The sequence below is a fragment of the Choloepus didactylus genome, chromosome 5, assembly GCF_015220235.1.
Source record: "Choloepus didactylus isolate mChoDid1 chromosome 5, mChoDid1.pri, whole genome shotgun sequence".
Lineage (NCBI taxonomy): Eukaryota > Metazoa > Chordata > Mammalia > Pilosa > Megalonychidae > Choloepus > Choloepus didactylus.
The window spans coordinates 109,688,280-109,713,941 of record NC_051311.1 but is presented as its reverse complement, the minus strand read 5'-3'; the positions used below and the strand labels follow the sequence as shown (position 1 = coordinate 109,713,941).

General features: G+C 38.2%; 1 protein-coding gene across 3 annotated transcripts in view; it reads left to right on the top strand.

Annotated features, from left to right (window-relative positions):
• CDK6 (cyclin dependent kinase 6) overlaps positions 1–25,662 on the top strand; it is a 234,551-nt gene that overhangs the window by 151,520 nt on the left and 57,369 nt on the right. For all 3 annotated transcript variants that reach the window (XM_037836667.1, XM_037836668.1, XM_037836669.1), the window contains exon 5: positions 16,740–16,849. In XM_037836667.1, coding sequence (XP_037692595.1) covers positions 16,740–16,849 — 110 coding nt within the window. The remainder of the gene's footprint in view (positions 1–16,739; positions 16,850–25,662) is intronic.

Here is a 25,662-nt window from a genome sequence, read left to right as displayed (position 1 = left end):
TGAAACAACTAATCAAAGATGCTCAGAGAAATCGATATCAGTTCAAGGAGATGAAGGAAAATATAGCTCAAGAGATAAAGAGATTAAAAAAGACACAGGGTGAGCATAAAGATGAATTTGAAAACATGCAAAGTAAAATAGCAGAACTTAATGGGAATGAAAGGGATAATAGAATAGATTAAAACTACCCTAGAGGCATACAACAGCAGATTTGAACAGACAGATTTAAAAATCAGCGAACTAGAAGAGAGGACAATCAAAATCTCACGGACAGAAGAACAGATAGAGAAAAGAATGGAAAAATATGAGCAGGGTCTCAGGAAATTGAACAGCCGCATGAAGCACACAAACATATGTGTCATGGGTGTCCCAGAAGAAGAAGAGAGGGGAAAGGGGGCAGAAAGAATACTTGAGGAAATAATGGCCAAGAATTTCCCAACTGTTAATGAAACACAAAAATATACATGTGCAAGAAGCATGGCGTACTCCGAATACAATAAATCCTAATAGACCTACTCCGAGACACATAATAATTAGAATGTCAAATGCCAAAGATAAACGCAGAATCCTGAAAGCAGCTAGAGACACACAATTCATCACATACCAAGGGACAATAATAAGATTAAGTGCCAAATTCTCATCAGAAACCATGATGGCAAGAAGGCAGTGGCATCACGTATTTAAACTACTGAAAAGAGAAAACTGCCAGCCAAGAATTCTTTATCCAGAAATACTGTCCTTCAAAAACTAGGGGAGTTTAAAATATTCATAGACACATAGAAACTGAAAATGTTCGTCAACAAGAAACCAGCCTAACAAGAAAAACTAAAGGGAGTTCTGCAGGCTGAAAGGAAAAAACATGAGAGAGGGACTTGGAGGAGAGTGTAGAAATGAAGATTATTGTTAAGGATATCTAAAAGGATAAAAAGATAAAAAAATAAGATGTGACATATACAAAAAGTAAAGGATAAGATGGTTGAAGTAAGTGCTGCCTTTACAAGTAGTAACATTGAATATGAGTGGATTAAACTCCACAATCAAAGGACAGACTGGCAGAATGGGTTAAAAAATAGACTTGCTCTACAAGAAATACTAAAGGGAACACTACAATCAGATAGGAAAAGAAAGGAGAGAGAGAGGTTTGGAGATTAGAGTAGAAATGAAGATTAACAGTAAGGGTAAAAAGAGAGGAAAAAATAAGATATGACTTATGAAATCCAAAAGATAAAAATGTAGAAGAAAGTACTGCATTAACAGTAATAGCATTAAATGTTAATGGATTAAACTCCCCAATCAAATGACATAGATTGGCAGAATGGATTAAAAAACAGTACCCATCTATATGCTGTCTACAAGGGATTCACCTTACACCCACAGACGCAAATACATTGAAAGTGAAAGTTGTAAAAGGATATTCCACATAAACAATGATCGAAAAAGAGCTGAGGTATCTATAGTAATATCAGACCAAATAGGCTTTAAATGCAAAACTCTTATAAGAGGCAAAGAAGGACACTATATATTAATAAAAGAGGCAATACAAGAAGAAATAACAAACATAAATATTTATGCACCTAACCAGTGTGCCCAAATATACATGAGGCAAACACTGGCAAAACTGAAAAGTCTACGTCCCTGTAAGAATAGTTGGTGATTCAATATATCACTTGTTCAGGTTTGCTAATGCTGCCAATATGCAAAATACCAGAAACGGATTGGCTTTTATAAAGGGGTTTATTTGGTCACAAATTTACAGTCCTAAGGCCATAAAAATGTCCTAACTAAGGCATCAAAAAGAGGGTATCTTCACTGAAGGAAGGCCAGTGGCATCCAGAACACCTCTATCAGCTGGGAAGGCACATGGCTGGCGTCTTCTGTTCCTTTGCTCCCGTGTTGTGTTTCAAAATGGCTTTCTCTAAAATGTTTCTGTGCTTTTGTCTTTGCTCCAAGCATCTCTAGGCATCTCCAAGCATCAGTAAGCATCTGAGTCTGTGTCAGCTCTTTGTTTCTCTCTTAAATACTCCAGTGAACTAATCAAGACCCACCCTGAAGGGGCAGGGCCACACCTTAATTCAGTCAGAAGTTCTACCCTAATCAACAGACTAATCAATCTGCCCCCACAAGATTGCATTAAAGAACATGGCTTTTTGGGGGACATAATATATCCAAATCAGCATACCAGTCTCATTGATAAGTGGAATATCAAGACAGGGGATCATTAAGGGAACAGAGAACTTTAACAATATGCTAAGTGAAATAGACCTAAAAGACATATACAGAACATTGCACCGCAAAACATCAGGATATATATTCTTCTCAAGTGCTGTTGAATCATTTCCTGGGATAGACCACATGTTGTGTCACAAGATAAGTCTCAGTTAATTTAAAAACATTGAAATTATACGGAGCACCTTCTCTGACCATAGTGGAATGAAGCTGGAAATCAATAACAAGAAGAGAATTGGAAAATTCACAAATACATGGAGGTTAAACAACACACTCTTTTTTTTTTTTTAATTTTAAATTCAGTTTTATTGGGATATACTCACATACCATGCAGTCATCCATGGTGTACAATCAGCTGTTCACAATACCATCATATAGTTGTGCAGTCATCACCCCAATCTATTTTTGAACATTTTCCTTATACCAAAAAGAATCAGAATAAGAATAAAAAATAAAAATGAACACCCAGATCATCCCACCCTATTTTTCATTTAGTTTTCGTCCCTGTTTTTCTACTCATCCATCAATACACTGGATAAAGGGTGTGCGATCCACAAGGTTTTCACAATCATACTGTCACCTCTTGTAATCAACATTGTTATACAATCATCTTCAAGAGTCAAGGCTACTGGGTTGGAGTTTGATAGTTTCAGGTATTTACTTCTAGCTATTCCAGTACAACTCCGAAATCTCTCAGCCATTGATGTTTTATTTTGTTTTATTTCATATCTCCCTTTTGGTCAAGAAGATGTTCTCCGGTACAACTCTGCAGTCAGTTTGTTCAGACACCACAATTGCATGGAACTTTGAATAGGAAGTGAGATACGGTAGGTTAGTATAGGCTGGAGTGAAATAGTGACACATCCCAGAGTAATTTGGGCAGATAGTAAAAAATATATTTACAGCCTCCCCCTCCCCAGCCCTGAGGATCTGTAGGAAGGTGCGGAAGTGTTGGACTTCCCCACCTGGACTGGTGTTGATGTTGTCACAAACATTGGGACTGGCAGTTTGATGTGCTGAGCCCTCGATCATGGGACATGCCCTTATGAAGCTCGTTACTGCAAAGGAGAGGCTGAACTTGCATATAATTTTGCCTAAGAGTCTCCCGCTGAGTACCTCTTTGTTGCTCAGATGTGGCCCTCTCTCTCTCTAACTCAGCTACCTCTACAGGTGAACTCACTGCCCTCCCCCCTACGTGGGACCCGACTCCAGGGGTGTAAATCTCCCTGGCAATGCAGAATATGACTCCTGGGGATGAATGTGGACTCGGCATCGTGGGACTGAGAGTATCTTCTTGACCAAAAGGGGGATGCAAAATGAGATGAAATAGTTTCAGTGGCTGAGAGATTTCAAATGGAGTCGAGAGGTCATTCTGGTGGACATTCTTATGCACTATATAGATAACACATCTTAGGTTTTAATGTATTCTAATAGCTAGAAGTAAATACCTGAAACTACCAAACTCCAACCCAGCAGTCTGGACTCCTGAAGACAATTATATAATAATGTAGATTACAAGGGGTGACAGTGTGGTTGTGAAGACCTTGTGGATCACACCCCCTCTGTCTAGTGTATGGATGAGTAGAAAAATGGGGATAAAAACTAAAGGACAAATGGGGTGGGATGGGGGGATGATTTGGGTGTTCTTTTTTCACTTTTATTTTTTATTCTTGTTCTGGTTCTTTCTGATGTAAGGAAAATGTTCAGAGATAGATTGTGGTGATGAACTCATAACTATGTTGTCATACTGTAGACAGTTGATTGTATACCATGGATGATTGTATGGTGTGTGAATGCATTTCAATAAAACTGAATTTAATTAAAAAATAATAATAAATAAATAAATAAAAGATGTTCTCAATCCCATGATGCTGGGTTCAGATTCATCCCTGGGAGTTATATCCTGCATTGTCAGGGAGATTTACACCCCTGGGAGTCAGGTCCCGCGTAGTGGGGAGGGCAGTGAGATCACCTGCAAAGGTGGCTTAGTTAGAGAGAGAGAGGGCCACATCTGAGCAACAAAGAGGCACTCAGGGGAACTCTCAGGTACAATTGTAAGCAGGTTCAGCCTCTCCTTTGCAGTAACAAGCTTCATAGGGGCAAGCCCCCAAGACAGAGGGCTCAACACATCAAGCCATCAGTCCCCAGTGTTTGTGAGAACATCAGCAACAATCCAGGTGAGGAAGTCCAACACCTCTGCATCCTCCCACAGCTCCTCAGGGGGGCCCCAAATATATATTTTTATTCTCCGCCCAAATTACTTTGGAATGAAACAACACACTCTTAATCAGTGGCTCAAATTAAAAATTGCCAGAAAAATCAGCAGACATCTCTAGATGAATGAAAACAGGAACACAACATATCAAAACTTACAGGATGCAGCTAAAGCAATGGTGAGAGGGAAACTTAGAGCCCTAAATGCTTACGTTAAAAAAGAAGAAATATCGAAAGTCAAAGACCTAACTGTACAGCAGGAGGAACTAGAAAAAAAAACAGCAAACTAACCCCAAAGCAAGCAGAAGGAAAGAATAACAAAGATTAGAGCATAAATACATGAAATTGATAATAATAAAAAATGCAGAGAATCAACAAAACCAAAAGTTGGTTCTTTGAGAAGATCAGTAAAATTGACAAACCCTTAGCTAGTCTGATAGGGAAAAAAGAGAGAAGATGCAAATAAATAAAAGCAGAAATGAAGGGGGACTATTACTACTGACCCCACAGAAATAAAAAGGATAATAACAGGATACTATGAACAACTGTAGACCAACAAATTAGACAACTTAGATGAAATGGACAAATTCCTAGAAAAACACAAACAACCTACACTGACTATAAGAAATAGAAGACCTCAATAGACCAATAAAAAGGTGAATTAGTCATCAAAAATCTCCCAACAAAGAAAAGCCCAGAAGCAGACAGTTTCATAGGTGAATTCTTCCAAACTTTCCAAGAAGAATTAATGCCAGTCCTGCTCAAACTCCTCCAAAAAAGTTGAAGATGAGGGAACACAGCCTAACTCATTCTCTGAAGCCAATATCACCCTAAAAGCAAAGCCAGATGAAGATAGTACAAGAAAAGAAAATTGCAGACCAGTTTCTCTAATGAATATAGATGCAAAAATCCTTAACAAATTACTTGCAAATCAAACCCAATATCTCATTAAAAGAGTTATATATGATGGTCAAGTGGGTTTTATCCCAGGTATGCAAGCATGGTTCAACAAAAGAAAATCAATTAATGTAATACATTGCATTAACAATTCAAAAGGGAAAAATTTTCCACATGATCATTTGACAAAATCAAGCATTCTTTCTTGATAAAAACATTTTGAAAGCTAGGAATATAAGGAAACTTCCACAAAATGATTAAGGGCCTGTATGAAAACCCACAGCTACCATCATACTCAAGGTGAAAGGCTAAGTGCTTTCCCTCTAAAATTGAGAAAAAGACAAGGATCCCCACTGTCACCACTGTTACTCAACATTGTCCTAGAAGTTCTACCTAGAGCAGTTAGGCAAGAAAAAGAAATAAAAGGCATCCAAATTGGGAAGGAAATACAACTTTCATATTTGCAGATGATATGATTCTGTATATACAAAGTCCCTAAAACTACAATAAAGCTACTAGGGGTAATAAACAAGTTCAGCAAAGTGCCAATCTACAAAATCAATATGCAAAAATCACTAGTGTTTCTGTGCAGTAGTAATGAGCAATCTGAGGAGGGAATCAAGAAAAAAATTCCATTTACAATAGCAACAAAAGAACTAAATACCTAGGATAAATTTAACCAAGATGTGGTTGGGCGGGGCAAGATGGCAGACTGGTGAGCTGTAAGTTTTAGTTACTCCTCCAGGAAAGTAGGTAAAAAGCCAGGAACTACGTGGACTGGACACCACAGAGCAATCTATCTTTGGGCATACTTCATACAACACTCATGAAAATGTCGAACTGCTGAGATCAGCGAAATCTAAGCCCAATACAGAAAGCTTCAAAGAATTGCAATTTGGGCACATCAAGTCAAGAGCAGAACTAAGAGAGCTCTGAGACAAAAGGCAATAATCCAGTGGCTGAGAAAATTCACTAAACACCACAACTTCCCAAGAAAAGAGGGGTGTCCGCTCACAGCAACCATCCTGGTGGACAGGAAACACTCCTGCCCATCGCCAGCCCCATAGCCCAGAGCTGCCCCAGACAACCCAGTGTGACGGAAGTGCTTCAAATAACAGGCACACACCACAAAACTGGGCGTGGACATTAGCCTTCCCTGCAACCTCAGCTGATTGTCCCAGAGCTGGGAAGGTGGAGCAGTGTGAATTAACAAAGCCCCATTCAGCCACCATTTGAGCAGACTGGGAGCCTCCCTACACAGCCCAGCAGCCCAGAACCGCCCTGGGGGGACGGCAGTCACCTGTGACATAGCACAGTCATCCCTCAACAGAGGACCCGGGGTGCACAGCCTGCAAGAGGGGCCCACTTGCAAGTCTCAGGAGCCATACGCCAATACCAAAGACTTGTGGGTCAGTGGCAGAGACAAACTGTGGCAGGACTGAACTGAAGGATTAGACTATTGCAGCAGCTTTAAAACTCTAGGATCACCAGGGAGATTTGATTGTTAGCGCCACCCCCCCCTCCCCGACTGCCCAGAAACACGCCCCACATACAGGGCAGGCAACACCAACTACACACGCAAGCTTGGTACACCAATTGGGCCCCACAAGACTCACTCCCCCACTCACCAAAAAGGCTAAGCAGGGGAGAACTGGCTTGTGGAGAACAGGTGGCTCGTGGACGCCACCTGCTGGTTAGTTAGAGAAAGTGTACTCCACGAAGCTGTAGATCTGATAAATTAGAGATAAGGACTTCAGTAGGTCTACAAACCCTAAAAGAAACCTATCAAGTTCAGCAAATGCCACGAGGCCAAAAACAACAGAAAATTATAAAGCATATGAAAAAACCAGACGATATGGATAACCCAAGCCCAAGCACCCAAATCAAAAGACCAGAAGAGACACAGCACCTAGAGCAGCTACTCAAAGAACTAAAGATGAACAATGAGACCATAGTACGGGATATGAAGGAAATCAAGAAGAGTCTAGAAGAGCATAAAGAAGACATTGCAAGACTAAATAAAAAAATGGATGATCTTATGGAAATTAAAGAAACTGTTGACCAAATTAAAAAGATTCTGGACACTCATAGAACAAGACTAGAGGAAGTTGAACAACGAATCAGTGACCTGGAAGATGACAGAATGGAAAATGAAAGCATAAAAGAAAGAATGGGGAAAAAAATTGAAAAAATCGAAATGGACCTCAGGGATATGATAGATAATATGAAACATCCAAATATAAGACTCATTGGTGTCCCAGAAGGGGAAGAAAAGGGTAAAGGTCTAGGAAGAGTATTCAAAGAAATTGTTGGGGAAAACTTCCCAAATCTTCAAAACAACATAAATACACAAATCATAAATGCTCAGCGAACTCCAAATAGAATAAATCCAAATAAACCCACTCCGAGACATATACTGATCACACTGTCAAACACAGAAGAGAAGGAGCAAGTTCTGAAAGCAGCAAGAGAAAAGCAGTTCACCACATACAAAGGAAACAGCATAAGACTAAGTAGTGACTACTCAGCAGCCACCATGGAGGCAAGAAGGCAGTGGCACGATATATTTAAAATTCTGAGTGAGAAAAATTTCCAGCCAAGAATACTTTATCCAGCAAAGCTCTCCTTCAAATTTGAGGGAGAGCTTAAATTTTTCACAGACAAACAAATGCTGAGAGAATTTGCTAACAAGAGACCTGCCCTACTGGAGATACTCAAGGGAGCCCTACAGACAGAGAAACAAAGACAGGACAGAGAGACTTGGAGAAAGGTTCAGTACTAAAGAGATTCGGTATGGGTACAATAAAGGATATTAATAGAGAGAGGGAAAAATATGGCAAACAAACCAAAGGATAAGATGGCCGATTCAAGAAATGCCTTCACGGTTTTAACGTTGAATGTAAATGGATTAAACTCCCCAATTAAAAGATATAGATTCGCAGAATGGATCAAAAAAAATGAACCATCAATATGTTGCATACAAGAGACTCATCTTAGACACAGGGACGCAAAGAAACTGAAAGTGAAAGGATGGAAAAAAATATTTCATGCACCTACAGCCAAAAGAAAGCAGGTGTAGCAATATTAATCTCAGATAAAATAGACTTTAAATGCAGGGATGTTTTGAGAGACAAAGAAGGCCACTACATACTAATAAAAGGGGCAATTCAGCAAGAAGAAATAACAATCGTAAATGTCTATGCACCCAATCAAGGTGCCACAAAATACATGAGAGAAACACTGGCAAAACTAAAGGAAGCAATGGATGTTTCCACAATAATTGTGGGAGACTTCAACACATCACTCTCTCCTATAGATAGATCAACCAGACAGAAGACCAATAAGGAAATTGAAAACCTAAACAATCTGATAAATGAATTAGATTTAACAGACATATACAGGACATTACATCCCAAATCACCAGGATACACATACTTTTCTAGTGCTCACGGAACTTTCTCCAGAATAGATCATATGCTGGGACATAAAACAAGCCTCAATAAATTTAAAAAGATTGAAATTATTCAAAGCACATTCTCTGACCACAATGGAATACAATTAGAAGTCAATAACCATCAGAGACTTAGAAAATTCACAAATACCTGGAGGTTAAACAACACACTCCTAAACAATCAGTGGGTTAAAGAAGAAATAGCAAGAGCAATTGCTAAATATATAGAGACGAATGAAAATGAGAACACAACATACCAAAATCTATGGGATGCAGCAAAAGCAGTGCTAAGGGGGAAATTTATAGCACTAAATGCATATATTAAAAAGGAAGAAAGAGCCAAAATCAAAGAACTAATGGATCAACTGAAGAAGCTAGAAAATGAACAGCAAACCAATCCTAAACCAAGTAGAAGAAAAGAAATAACAAGGATTAAAGCAGAAATAAATGACATAGAGAACAAAAAAACAATAGAGAGGATAAATATCACCAAAAGTTGGTTCTTTGAGAAGATCAACAAGATTGACAAGCCCCTAGCTAGACTGACAAAATCAAAAAGAGAGAAGACCCATATAAACAAAATAATGAATGAAAAAGGTGACATAACTGCAGATCCTGAAGAAATTAAAAAAATTATAAGAGGATACTATGAACAACTGTATGGCAACAAACTGGATAATGTAGAGGAAATGGACAATTTCCTGGAAACATATGAACAACCTAGACTGACCAGAGAAGAAATAGAAGACCTCAACCAACCCATCACAAGCAAAGAGATCCAATGAGTCATCAAAAATCTTCCCACAAATAAATGCCCAGGGCCAGATGGCTTCACAGGGGAATTCTACCAAACTTTCCAGAAAGAACTGACACCAATCTTACTCAAACTCTTTCAAAACATTGAAGAAAATGGAACACTACCTAACTCATTTTATGAAGCTAACATCAATCTAATACCAAAACCAGGCAAAGATGCTACAAAAAAGGAAAACTACCGGCCAATCTCCCTAATGAATATAGATGCAAAAATCCTCAACAAAATACTTGCAAATCAAATCCAAAGACACATTAAAAAAATCATACACCATGACCAAGTGGGGTTCATTCCAGGCATGCAAGGATGGTTCAACATAAGAAAAACAATCAATGTATTACAACACATTAACAAGTCAAAAGGGAAAAATCAGTTGATCATCTCAATAGATGCTGAAAAAGCATTTGACAAAATCCAACATCCCTTTTTGATAAAAACACTTCAAAAGGTAGGAATTGAAGGAAACTTCCTCAACATGATAAAGAGCATATATGAAAAACCCACAGCCAGCATAGTACTCAATGGTGAGAGACTGAAAGCCTTCCCTCTAAGATCAGGAACAAGACAAGGATGCCCGCTGTCACCACTGTTATTCAACATTGTGCTGGAAGTGCTAGCTAGGGCAATCCGGCAAGACAAAGAAATAAAAGGCATCCAAATTGGAAAAGAAGAAGTAAAACTGTCAATGTTTGCAGATGATATGATCTTATATCTAGAAAAACCTGAGAAATCAACGATACACCTACTAGAGCTAATAAATTTAGCAAAGTAGCAGGATACAAGATTAATGCACATAAGTCAGTAATGTTTCTATATGCTAGAAATGAACAAACTGAAGAGACACTCAAGAAAAAGATACCATTTTCAATAGCAACTAAAAAAATCAAGTACCTAGGAATAAACTTAACCAAAGATGTAAAAGACCTATACAAAGAAAACTACATAACTCTACTAAAAGAAATAGAAGGGGACCTTAAAAGATGGAAAAATATTCCATGTTCATGGATAGGAAGGCTAAATGTCATTAAGATGTCAATTCTACCCAAACTCATCTACAGATTCAATGCAATCCCAATCAAAATTCCAACAACCTACTTTGCAGACTTGGAAAAGCTAGTTATCAAATTTATTTGGAAAGGGAAGATGCCTCGAATTGCTAAAGACACTCTAAAAAAGAAAAACGAAGTGGGAGGACTTACACTCCCTGACTTTGAAGCTTATTATAAAGCCACAGTTGCCAAAACAGCATGGTACTGGCACAAAGATAGACATATAGATCAATGGAATCGAATTGAGAATTCGGAGATAGACCCTCAGATCTATGGCCGACTGATCTTTGATAAGGCCCCCAAAGTCACTGAACTGAGCCATAATGGTCTTTTCAACAAATGGGGCTGGGAGAGTTGGATATCCATATCCAAAAGAATGAAAGAGGACCCCTACTTCACCCCCTACAGAAAAATTAACTCAAAATGGACCAAAGATCTCAATATAAAAGAAAGTACCATAAAACTCCTAGAAGATAATGTAGGAAAACATCTTCAAGACCTTGTATTAGGCGGCCACTTCCTAGACTTTACACCCAAAGCACAAGCAACAAAAGAGAAAATAGATAAATGGGGACTCCTAAGCTTAGAAGTTTCTGCACCTCAAAGGAATTTCTCAAAAAGGTAAAGAGGCAGCCAACTCAATGGGAAAAAATTTTTTGAAACCATGTATCTGACAAAAGACTGATATCTTGCATATATAAAGAAATCCTACAACTCAATGACAATAGTACAGACAGCCCAATTATAAAATGGGCAAAAGATATGAAAAGACAGTTCTCTGAAGAGGAAATACAAATGGCCAAGAAACACATGAAAAAATGTTCAGCTTCACTAGCTATTAGAGAGATGCAAATTAAGACCACAATGAGATACCATCTAACACCAGTTAGAATGGCTGCCATCAAACAAACAGGAAACTACAAATGCTGGAGGGGACGTGGAGAAATTGGAACTCTTATTTATTGTTGGTGGGACTGTATAATGGTTCAGCCACTCTGGAAGTCAGTCTGGCAGTTCCTTAGAAAACTAGATATAGAGCTACCATTCGATCCAGCGATTGCACTTCTCGGTATATACCTGGAAGATCGGAAAGCAGTGACACGAACAGATATCTGCACGCCAATGTTCATAGCAGCATTATTCACAATTGCCAAGAGATGGAAACAACCCAAATGTCCTTCAACAGATGAGTGGATAAATAAAATGTGGTACATACACACGATGGAATACTACGCGGCAGTAAGAAGGAACGATCTGGTGAAACCTATGACAACATGGATGAACCTTGAAGACATAATGCTGAGCGAAATAAGCCAGGCACAAAAGGAGAAATATTATATGCTACCACTAATGTGAACTTTGAAAAATGTAAAACAAATGGTTTATAATGTAGAATGTAGGGGAACTAGCAGTAGAGAGCAATTAAGGAAGGGGGAACAATAATCCAAGAAGAACAGATAAGCTATTTAACGTTCTGGGGATGCCCAGAAATGACTATGGTCTGTTAATTTCTGATGGATATAGTAGGAACAAGTTCACAGAAATGTTGCTATATTATGTAACTTTCTTGGGGTAAAGTAGGAACATGTTGGAAGTTAAGCAGTTATCTTAGGTTAGTTGTCTTTTTCTTACTCCCTTGTTATGGTCTCTTTGAAATGTTCTTTTATTGTATGTTTGTTTTCTTTTTAACTTTTTTTTTCATACAGTTGATTTAAAAAAGAAGGGAAAGTTAAAAAAAAAAAAAAAGAAAAACAAGGAAAAAAAAAAAGATGTAGTGCCCCTTTGAGGAGCCTGTGGAGAATGCAGGGGTATTCGCCTAACCCACCTCCATGGTTGCTAACATGACCACAGACATAGGGGACTGGTGGTTTGATGGGTTGAGCCCTCTACCATAAGTTTTACCCTTGGGAAGACGGTTGCTGCAAAGGAGAGGCTAGGCCTCCCTATATTTGTGCCTTAGAGTCTCCTCCTGAATGCATCTTTGTTGCTCAGATGTGGCCCTCTCTCTCTGGCTAAGCCAACTTGAAAAGTGAAATCACTGCCCCCCCCCTACGTGGGATCAGACACCCAGGGGAGTGAATCTCCCTGGCAACGTGGAATATGACTCCCGGGGAGGAATGTAGACCTGGCATCGTGGGACGGAGAACATCTTCTTGACCAAAAGGGGGATGTGAAAGGAAATGAAATAAGCTTCAGTGGCAGAGAGATTCCAAAACGAGCCGAGACATCACTCTGGTGGGCACTCTTACGCACACTTTAGACAACCCTTTTTAGGTTCTAAAGAATTGGGGTAGCTGGTGGTGGATACCTGAAACTATCAAACTACAACCCAGAACCCATGAATCTCGAAGACAGTTGTATAAAAATGTAGCTTATGAGGGGTGACAATGGGATTGGGAAAGCCATAAGGACCACACTCCACTTTGTCTAGTTTATGGATGGATGTGTAGAAAAGTAGGGGAAGGAAACAAACAGACAAAGGTACCCAGTGTTCTTTTTTACTTCAATTGCTCTTTTTCACTCTAATTATTATTCTTGTTATTTTTGTGTGTGTGCTAATGAAGGTGTCAGGATTGATTTAGGTGATGAATGTACAACTATGTAATGGTACTGTAAACAATCGAAAGTACAATTTGTTTTGTATGACTGCGTGGTATGTGAATATATCTCAATAAAATGATGATAAAAAATAAATAAATAAATAAAATCTTCCCTAAAAAAAAAAAAAAAAAAAATTTAACCAAGATGTAAAGGATATGTACACAGAAAACTACAAAACGTTGCCCCAAAAAATCAAAGAAGAACTAAACAAATGGAAGGGCATTCTATGCTCATAGATTTGAAGACTAAATATTGTTAAGATGTCAGTTCTACACAAATTTTTATACAGATTCAACACAGTCCCAATCAAAATTTGAACAGCATACTTTGCAGAAATGGAAAGTTAAGCAGCCCTGAATATGAATAGTACTTTTGGAAGTTTAAGGGGCCCTGAGTAGCCAAAAACATCTTGAAAAGAAGAGTGAAGTTGGAGGACTTACACTTTCTGATTTTAAAGCATATTACAAAGCCACAGTGGTCAAAACAAGATGGTACTCTCATAAAGATCTATTGACCAATGGAATCGAATTGAGAGTTCAGAAATAGACCCTCACATCTATGGCCAATTGATATTTGACAAGGCTACCAAGTCCACTCAACTGGGTAAGAATAGTCTTTTCAACAAATAGTGCTGAGAGAACTGGATATCCATATCCAAAATAATGAAAGAGGACCCCTATTTCACACCATATACAAAAATTAACTCAAAATAGATCAGACTTACATATAAGAACCAGGACTATAAAACTCCTATAAGAAAATGTAGGGAAGCATCTTCAAGAGATTGTGGTAGGCAATGGTTTCTTAGACTTTATACCCAAAGCATAAGCTACAAAAGCAGAAGTAGATAAACAGCATCTCCTCAAAATTAAAAATTTTTGTGCTTTAAAGAAGTTTGTCAAGAATATTGAAAGGCATCCTACTCAATGGGAGAAAATATTGGGTAACCACATATCCAATAAGGGTTTAATATTCAGAATGTATAAAGAAATCAACAATAAAAAGACAACAACCCAATTTAAAAATGGACAGAAGACTTGAATAGACATTTCTCCAAAGAGGAAATATAAATGGTTATAAAGTACATGAAAAGACGATCAACATCACTAGCTATTAGAGAACTGCAAATCAAAACTACAATGAGATGTCCTTTCACTCCTACTAGAATTGCCACTATTTAAAAAAAAAAAAAAGAAGACTGTAAGTTTTGGAGAGTGTGGTGAAAGAGGAACACTCATTCATTACTGGTGGGAATGTAAAATGGTGCAGCCACTGTGTAAGACAGTTTGGAAGTTCCTCAGGAAACTAAGTATAGAATTGCCGTATGATCTAGCAATCCCGCTGCTTGATATATACCCAGAAGAACAGACATCTGCACATCTGTGTTCATAGTGGCATTCACAGTTTCCAAGAGATGGAAACAACCCAAATGTCTGTCAACCGATGAATGGATAAAGAAAATGTGCATATACATATGATGGAATTATTATTCTGCTATAAGATGGAATGAAGTCCTTATGCATGCGACTACATGGATGAACCTAGAGGACATTATGTTGAGTGAAATAAGCCAGACACAAAAGAACAAATACTGTATGATCTCACTGATATGAACTAATTATAAGAAGCAAATTCATGAAATGTAGAATATAGGTTATCAGGGGATAGAATGAGTAGAAAATGGGGAGCTAATGCTTAATTTGTGCATGATTTCTGTGTAGGTTGATTTAAAAGGTTTGGAAATTGGCAGTGGTGATATTAGCATATTATGTGAGTGTAATTAACAGCTGAATTATGTTGGTGTTTGTTGTTCAAAGGGGAAGTTTTAGGTTGTGTATGTTACTAGAAGGAAAGTTAGAAGATAAAACGTGGGATTGTATAACACAGTATATACTCTTGTGGATGATGGCCTGTAGTTAATACTACAAATATAAGGATGTTCTTTTGTGAGTTATAACACATGTATGACACTATTACAAGGTGTTAATAATAAGGTAGTATATGGGAATCTTGTATTTTAAGCATGAGTGTTCTGTAAACCCGTGACTTCTAATTTAAAAAAAAGGAAAAAAAAATGAGTTCAAGATTGGAAACAAATACTGTTAAGAATCTTGTTCCAGTTAAATATTGTAAAACCACCCAAAACTTAAAACACCAACATTTTATCACCACTCACAATTCTGTGAGTTTATTGGACGCAGCTTGGCAGTTTTTCTGCTCTATGTGATGTTGACTGGGGCTGCAGTTGTCAGGGGAATTGATTGGATTTAAATGTCCAAGATGTCTCACTCCCATGGCTGGTAGTTGATTCTGGCTGTCACCTGAGAGCTTCTTAATGTCATGGCAGCCAGGTTCCAATGGGAAGCATCTCAGGAGCAAGCATTCAAAAGGCCCAGGCTGCAAGACTTCTTATTCTTATGACCTAGTTTTGGTAGTCCCAGGACATTACTTCCACTATATTCTATCAGACAAGCAAGTCACTAAGGCCAACTCAGATTCAAGGGAAGAAAAATGATCAGGGCCATTGTTGGAGACTTGCTACCAAAATCTTTGTGCTCCAAGTAAGATAGCATTAAAATACATAAAGCAGAATTTCAGGAAATTTAAATAGACATTAACAGAAATACAGTTTGACAAAATAATAAGGATAAAAGGAGTATGAATAACATAAAATGCTTATATAAAAGATTTATGTGTTGAACTCCTTACCTGACAAAAAAGAATACATCCTCATTTCAGGCATCCATGGAGTATCTGCCTCCAGCCTAAAAGTACTTGAACCCCTATATACTTCATAAATTTGAAGTCTCAACAGTTGTATGTTTTCCTCACTTCTCAACCTGGCAGAAATAATTAGAGATTTGTTTGTTTCATCTGTTATTATACAGATTTCTCACTATTTTGAAATCTGTTTCCCCAGATGAGTTTTTTACACATGGTTTAAAAATTATGGGTTACACATTCTCTCAAGTTCTTCCCCATTTTTGAGTTGTTTTCTGATTTCCCACAGTCTCATGCTATAAGTAGTTTGACTTGTCCCAGGTGTTCTGTAGCCTTCGGGGTCACCATGCAGCTGCCACGAATCATCTTCTAATTTCCCAATAATACTGATCTGGGAATTGACCTGGAATCATTGCCATCATGTTTATAAAATTTTTTCCATGTTTATAAATTTTTAAGCTCTTTAGGAAAACAATAATAGTTTTAAGATACTATTTTGTTAGTCTTTGCTTTTCTTTCTGAAACTCAAGTCATTTTGCCATCCTAGTCAGATGCATACTGAAGTGGTATACCAGGTTGTGGGGATGAAGTAATTTCCTGGCCTGTCAGCGATGAGTGCTGTTTACTTATTGCTTCTACCTCAGGGTCCCCAAATGATTATAGCAGTTCTTTCCTAACTGGATCTTGGCTTTAAACCACCTGGGATGAAGGGTTTAAGCAGACAGCCGTCTTCTTCAGTAACGCTCGTATCTGCTTGCCATTGCAGGTTGTCACGCTGTGGTACAGAGCTCCAGAAGTCCTGCTTCAGTCCAGCTACGCCACCCCCGTGGACCTCTGGAGTGTTGGCTGCATATTTGCAGAAATGTTTCGTAGAAAGTAAGAAATGGATTTTGTTTCACTCTGTTTTTCCTTGAAAAGAGACTGTGGACCACTGGTAATTTAAGTGGAAGCATACCATTTCTATTTCAGGTAGTGTTGTGATACCCAAATCCATCTGTTATCAGGCTACTGCTTCCAGGCCTATTCTGGAACTGCCTTCTAAGTCTTCCCAATGTAGTTTTGTAGGATTGTAACTTCCAGCTTTCGGAAACTATCTGTTGGGAAAGGAGCACTCCACTATCTTTACAGTTTACATTCGTTTTTGTCAGTGATGATAGGACATTGTGAGCATGCAGCATATTATGATTTATTTCATTTTTTTTTTACTGAAGGAATATCCTCAGGGTATGAATTTTGTCCACAGGAGAAGAGCCAGGACTGTTAAATATATGGAAATTTTGATGGTGAGAATATTTTAAAAGGTTTAAATAACCTAAATGTTTAGGTTGAAAAGGAAATAGACAAGGAGGATGTTGGTGCTATTTTAGAATACTTTAAATTCCATCATGTGGAGGAGAGATTAGACATATTTAAGACACTAGAGAGGGCAAAAACAGGACTAGTGATACAGAAATTACAAAAATAAAGAATTTTACTCAGAAGGGGAAGCGTCTACTGACTAGACAGTTATCTAAAGAAATGATTAGGGTCTCTGAACATAGTGCATTCTTCTCATGGGCTGTCAGAGGCTGGACCACCACACATGGAACATGTTTTCAGAGGCATTCATAGAGTAGTTGGGTGGGCTGGATGACCTCCAGGACCCCCTGATACCGAAAGTCTGTGATTCACTTTGTTTAATTTTCAAGTCACAAGAAATAGCCAAGCAATATAATGAAGATATGCTTGGAAAATATCCATATCCTGGTACTATTCAGCCTGGTCAAAATTAAACAGAGAACCTAATTATAATCTAATCTCTCTTTTTCCTTTTCTGTTTTTATTTGCATGGGGGAAAATGTGAGTTGGGAAACAGTATATTCACACAGATTGGACACATTATATTCAAAATGTAGCTATATTGATAGCTCACAAGGAAAAGGAGTGATCAGTCATTTCTTGTTTGTTTGTTTATCTGTTTGTTACTTTTAACCAAATAAAGCTTTGTACATGTAATACATTTAGGGAACCATTCTACAACTCAGTTAATTCATCTTTAGCTTACAATGGAAGACTCCAGAAGGGGATCATGGCAAAGAGATAGAAGTACACAGGGGTTTAATGTGGGCCTACAGTGTGCCAAGTACAGGTGCAAATCCCTTCCCTGAAGCTACCTTAGTTAACCCTCTCATTAAGAGGAAACTGAGAAGGTGTAGTAGATTTATTGTCTAAAGATCAGGCAGCTAAAAGGTAGCAGGGATATGATTCTAAAGGAAGCTTTGGTAATCCAAATCCAGTGTTGTTTTTCTACAGGGAGGGGAGGGGAAAAGTTAGTATTGAATTCAGCTGCAGTGTTTGCCAGACATTCTAGATGGTTCTCAAAGTGAGATCCCCAGATCAGCAGCATCATATCACCTAGGACTTGTTAGAAATGCAAATTCTCAGACCTCACCCCAGACCTTTTAGATCAGAACTTCTGGGGGTGGGGCCCAGAAACCTGTGTTTTAACAAGCCCTTCTCCAAGTGATACTGATAAACACACTGTGAGAACTATTGGTTGAATGGCAGGGATCACCCAGGTACTTTTTAAAAGTGCAGCTCCCAGGCCTCACCCTTGAGATTCTGAGTCATTACTGGATTGGGGCCAGGATTCTTGTTTTAAAAGGAACTCAAGTTATTGTTTTCATAGGGCAACTGTGGGAAACACTGGGTTAAACGCGTATGGTCAAAACCCGGGATCATTTACTGTCAGTAGAACAGGATGGGAGTTGGGTCAGTCATTCCATTTTACCCCAGGAATAACAGTGCAGCTGAGCAATATTTATTGGAATTATACTTATGTTTAATGTAATGTAAAGATGGAGTCCTTCTTTTGGTATGTAGTTGGGGAATAAATTATTTTTCAATAGTACAGACTTTGAATACCAGCCATCATTGATGTTAAAAGAAACATAGTTTTGAATAATGTTGAAAGGTGAAATTTAAGATATGTAGATTTAAGCATTCACTATTAAGGAAATTGCTGTATTTTTTAAGTATAGGCAGTCTCCAGTAATGGAACAATTGTGACCCCAGATTTCATTTTAAAGCATTAAAAACATTTTCCCACTGAAGTGATAGTGTTATTGGTAATCCAGTTCCTAGCCTAGCTTGTAGAATTCTGAAATATCATTCAAATTGTGCTAATTCATCAAAATCTATTCTGTATTTATAACATTGTGTCTATGGAAAAACTCATTCTGTGTTCTATCCAAGACGGCAGGAATACTTCTCTCTCTACCCTAGCATTAGGACTGGGAAGAGGGGCTCAAGTGTTGGAGGCTCTGAAAAAGGCTAGTTTGACAATAGTGGCAACAGTCTTGCTTCAGTTTGCTGGAAAAGTGAGATATTGGGGAGTGACTCTTTGGCTTTTCAAGTGTGTGTACAAAAGAAAGTGCCTCCTTTCCTGGACTCTTGCACAGAGGTAGTAAATTGAGAAAAATTGCTCCAAGAGGCACAAGCAATATCAGAATCCAGGACCATGTTCCTTTAAGGCTGAAGAAGAATGAATTCAGGTCAACCACACGACCTTCCTATGGTGGGTGCCAGTCTCCAAGGTGGATCCTGCTGGTTTGACTGTGACCTTGAATACAGCCACAGGATCTGACCTTTGTTCCTGCTCAGTTCACATTTGGTATTTCCTTTGACATTACCCAGATAATCTGACCATGACATGCCCCTTATTTATGTCAGATGTGTTCTAGGGTTGAGCTCCCAGCTTAACCTGGTTCTGACTTGACTCTTCCTTCACTATTGCCCTGCCTTTTTTGTGGTGCCCAGCTGAGAATTCATAAGCCATGGACTTTAAAGCAGACTTTCTCATTACCTCAGGCTAATCCTAAATCAGGGAGTCCTGGTATGCATCCACTCTCTGTTCTTACTTGTTCCCAAGGCATTAGTTCCCAAAATTTTCATCATCTCTTTTGTTTATCTGTTTGTTAGTTTTAACCAAATAAAGCTTTGTACATGTAATACATTTAGGGAACCGCTTTACAATTCAGTTAATTCATCTTTATCTTACAATGGAAGACTCCAGAAGGGGATCATATTCCCCTTACTTTAGCCATATTCTTATACTATGATTTACTTAATTTTTAGCTATGATAAGTAGGTTCATTTTTAAAATTTAGCCTCATCCTAAGCAAAAATATATAAAATCACAGACTTGATGAGCCAGTGATTTATTTTTCTGATACACGTTAAGATAAATATATAACTATTAAAATTATTTTTAAATAATTCAACCCTGAAATCATCTCCCATAACACCAGTGGTGTAGGTAACATGTTGGAAACCCTGTAAAGGGCGTTTTAATTCATTACACAAATAACTCATTGAGTGGCTACTATATGCCAGGCCTTCTTCTCTAGAGATAACTTGAATCCTAGTGGCGAAGAGAGGTATTATTGCACTATTAGTTAATTAACCAGAGCTGTGGTAAGTGTTATGAAGAAGTACAGGGTACTGCAAGCAGATATGATAAGACCATTTTCAGGGCATGAAAGAAACTTCTCAAGGAAGTCTAGAAGTCAGGATTAAACTTCCTTAGAAGTCACATGTTATTTGGATATATAAAAACCTTTGAGGAAGAATAGTTTATGCATCAGTAAGGTTCACCATCCTGCCATAACCTAGGGAGAAGAAAGAAGCAAAGGGAGTTAACACTTGTCTGTTGTCACTTGTATTATCTCGTTAAACTCACATTGTGAAGGCTGTTATTCAGAGTTTACAGATAACCAACCAGAGTCTTCGGCATAGAGGGTAAATAGTTTGTCCATTGTCACACCACTGTTAACGTGGTTGCATGACTCTGTAGCCTTCATTCTTCTACTTTTCCATGTTACTGCCTTTGCTGTTGTTTGACCTAATAGACCTTTTTTTTTTCTGGAATGTTTTGTGCATTATTGTAACATAGCAGCAATGATATTTTAGAAAGGGCAAGAAACATCCCACACTTTAATAGCCTTGATTTCCAATGTCTACTTATACAGGAAAGGTTGACCAATTCTCTGTTGTAATATTAAGAAGTGCATTCCTTCTGTTCTAAAATCAAATATGTAGTGTTATGGCCCAAGATGGCTTTTGCAGCTTAAGGACTGAAGAAAGCACTGGACACATTCTGAGACATGAGCTTTGATTTTGGGGCTTACCTACAGGGTGGGTAGTCAGCTACTCCGAATGGCTGCGGGTTCAGAGCTTGGTGTATAAGGTGCAGAAGCAGGGGGTGCCAGAGAGTGGTTTATAAGGATTAGGACAAAGACATTCAAATGGGTATGAGAGGAGGGGGTCTTCTGACGTAGGGAGGGATCAATTGTAGTCAGAAGAGAAGAGGGAAGGATTATAGGTTATCTTGTAGATAATAGTACCTCAGGGAGTTCAGGGAGGAGGTAGTTTTGGGAGGGAGGTAAGCTGTCCTAGGTCACGCAAGCTGCTGTGTGCAGTCTTCAGGGCACTTGGGGAAGGCCCTGGGCCTGGAGCTCCCAAATGTAGGAAATACGAACTCAGTAAAAAGAGTTTTAGGGCAGATGGTTGATAAAGAGCCAGGGAGTTTAAATACCATTTCTCATTATGATATAGTATTAATAATTGTCCACACTGACCTACAGAAGCATTCTACACAATGGTTAAGAGCTGGATTTTTATCTTCCTCTATTTAACCCTCCATCCATGTGTAATCCATCTTTATTCCACTTTAAATTTTATTTTAACACTAAAAAAACATTGTCATGAATTTGATCAGTAGCAAACTCTCCAGATTAATGGATGGGTTGGAATGGTTGGGTGGGTGGATGGATGGATGGTTGGATGAATGGATGAATGGATGGAAGGATGGATGGATTTTAAAATCCCACTAATTAGAAGTTTTACTTCATAGCAAAATAAATTTACACTGTTAACTGTCTGGTATCTTTTGGTTGCCTTGTGGTCCTTTTCAGAACTGTTGCCTGTGGTTTGAAAATTATGGGGTTTTCAGATTACAGCGAAGTCATAAAAAGAAAATGCATATTTTAAAAAATAAAACATTCTGCAAATTCTTTGAATGTGGAGATTCTGGTAAACAAATAGTAATTCTTAGAAGTTCTGGGTTGCCAACTCTACTGATCCCTAGCTAAGAAATGCCAGATGCCACCAGGAAGAATGTAACAAATACAGTCACTGTTAGAAGGAAACAAGCAAGACTTCATGGTTATATTGCTCCTTGTATGATAGCCTCTCTAGGCTTGTCGTCATGATTTCTATGAATTAATACCCAGTAGCTGAGAAACTGATGGTAATACTGTCCTTTGTGGCTAAGTGGTCCATGAGCAGATGTCTTTAAAATGTCACTGACTGCCTTGCCAATTTTCCCATTGGTTACTGTGTTGGCGTTTCCCCATACTTGAGCCCTCTCTTTAGTGACATCAGGGAAATAAGGTCCTTAACTGGCTGACTAGGACACCAAGGCACCAAAAGGCAAGCCCAGCCTAAGGAAGGAAGCCCATCACCTTGGGTAGGTCAGAATACTTGCGTGGAAACCAGAGCACTTGGACTTTCAGATTTCTTATCACTTCTTGGATATTTTCCTAGGCTTTTTTTTTTTTTTTTTTTTTTTTTTGCCTTTCTTTAAGGAACCAGTCAGATGGGAAGTACTCTAAAGGAACATATTCTTGAACAAGGAAATACCCAAGATGTTAATCAGGAAAAAGACAGCTCATAGTTGAACAACGTGTACAGAACAGTTCTAAATAAGAGCAGAGTACTTTTTTTAAAAAAATCATCTTTTTTATCTTAGAATATACCATGTATACATAGAAGTGATAACTTTTCAAGTGCAATTTAACTGATAGTTGGAGAGCATATTTCAAAGAATGCTATGGGTTACAGTTCCACAGTTTCAGTTATTTCCTTACTGCAAAATATAACATATATACAGAAAGTATAATCTTTCAAAGTATGATTTAACAAGTAGCTATATGGGAAATTTCCAAAAATGTTAATAAAATCAAATATTGGGTTTTTTTGTTTGTTTGTTTTTTAGTTCTTAATGAGTGTCTTTAACAAGACTTTGAAAAATGTATCTGTTGTCACGACATATATTGAGAAACCACCATCAGGCCTGGTCTTCCCCTGAGCTCTTCAGCCTTCTACCACACCACCCCAATACCTCCCAGTTCTGGCCCTCTGGGTCTGCATATTTTGCGGTATTCTCCACAAATTAATTTTATCTTCTTCCTCCTCTTCCTACTTTTCTGCCATCGTGCCCTTCCCACCTACTTCTGAAGTCATTGCTTCCCTCTTGCCAGCAATTACTGGTCCATTATTTTTAGTTCCCGTGTTCCCATCCCTGTTCCGAGTGGCCAGCATCCCCCTTCTCTGGTTCTCTCTACCTCTTTCTGTTAATCCTTTCTACTGTGCCTCTTAGAATCCCTGTCCTATGGCAACAATTTTCCTGCTTCCCTGAACTTTTGCTCAGTCTCCTTTTTCACCCCCCCCCCAAGGAAATTGAGATATTCGTGGCCACCTGCTGTTTGGGGCATTATTCTGCAATGGCCTCTCAATTTCTTTTTACTATCCTATTACACTCCCTTCTCCCCAGTCTTAATTGCATCACCTGCTGAGTTTCAGGACCAATGTTTTTTTTTTCCAATATTTTTTTTAAATAATTCAATTTAATTGAGATGTGTTCACATACCATAGTCATACAAAGCATACAATCAGTTGTTCACAGTACCACCATATAGTTGTGCGTCCATCACCAAAATTAATTTTTGAACATTTTCATTACCACACACACAGAAGTAATAAGAATAAAAATTAAAGTGAAAAAGAACAATTAAAGTAAAAAAGATCACTGGGTGCTTTTTTTTGGCCCTCGTTTTTCTACTCATCCATCCATACACTGGACAAAGGGGAGAGTGATCCACATGGCTTTCCCAATCACATTGTCACCCCTCATAAGCTACATTTTTATACAATCGTCTTCAAGATTCAAGGGTTCTGGGTTGTAGTTTGATAGTTTCAGGTATTTACTGCTAGCTATTCCAATTCATTAATACCTAAAAAGGGTTATCTGTATTATGTGTAAGAGTGCCCACCAGAGTGACCTCTCGGCTCCTTGTGGAATCTCTCAGCCACTGAAACTTATTTCATTTCACATCCCCCTTTTGGTCAAGAAGATGTTCTCCATCCTACGATGCTGGGTTCAGATTCCTCCCTGGGAGTCATATTCCACATTGACAATGTTATTTATACCCCTGGGTGTCAGGACCAATGATTTTTGAGCGGAGAGCACGTCTCAGTGCAGAGTAACCACATTTCAAGTGCTCATAGCTACGTGTATTGCATTAGACGATTCAGGTCTCAACTATCAAATAAAAAGTTGAAGAAAAGGACAACTTGTATTTATTGGGAAAAAGAGAAAAAAATTGGTCAGTGCCCTTTTACCCTTGCCTTATTATTTTCTCACTCTTCTGTCTCCTACGTTGTCTTTTTTAGTTTGGGTGGGGGCTATAGAAGTTCAAGTTCTTGTATCTTGAACCAACACTGACCTGAGGTTGTTGAAGCCACCTGGCCTTCTTCCCCTGAGTTAGTTGTGCTAGAGCACCAACCTGCAAGTTTATCAGCACTGACAAATCTTCCGCAATGTATTCTGTTTTAAAAATGTTTGTCTCTGTGATCTCTCAATCCACAATGCCACTTTCAGGGACAAGAATTGCTGAAGGAAGGAACAAGTTAAGAGATTTAGATGCCAGTTAGCTTTATTTATTTATTTTTTTAATTTTAAACCAGAAATTAAGGGTCTATTTGTAAAAATGTCAAAATGGTACAGAAGTATAAAAATTGAATATTGTCCTTCCTATAGTCCCATACAAAATCTGCTTCCCAAAGATAACCCCCTGAATATACTTTCATATCTTCTTTATTGCAAATCCAAATGTGTTTGTGTTTATAAGTACATGTACACATATGCATATACACCTATACATTTCTTCTGTGCATTGCTTTATTTGCTTTATTTTATTATAATATGATTCCATGTCAATACATAGACATCGCACTTGCACTTTTAAACTGATGAGTAAATTGTCAGTTTATTTGTTTCATAATTCAACTAATTCCCTGTTAATGGCCATTAGGGTTGGTTGCTTGGTTGGTTGGTTTTTGGTCCTATTACAAAGAATGTAAAACCTTGTCCTTATTTTGTGGAATATTTAACCAAGTATTTCTGTATGGTGAATTCCAGATGTGAAATTACAGGGTCAAATACCATGCATATTTAAAATTCTGCTAGCTGAACCAAATTACCCTCCAAAAACTTCAAGTAAACTGTTTTCAGTTTAAGGTAGGAGGTAGGATTGAGATTATCAAAGATTAAGAAAGGTTGTCAAGGGTAAAACAAGACAAGGACTCATGTAAGCCTTGGGTACCTCTTCTGCCCCTATTTTAAAATAATATCAAGGGAAAACCGTGAGTGAATATGGTAATTTTATAAAAACTGTTGTTGAACTCAGTTTGAAGCATTAGAAGCTTCTTTCCCTGCAAGTTTCCTTTTTAATAGTTGGATAGCAATAGGGAAGGAATCACCCTAATTTTGTCAGTTAAAAACAAATTATCTTAAGATAAAATCCCCAGCAATTTTTTAGACTGCACAAGCAGGGCAAAAATCATTCTGCAGCATTCCATACAGCCTA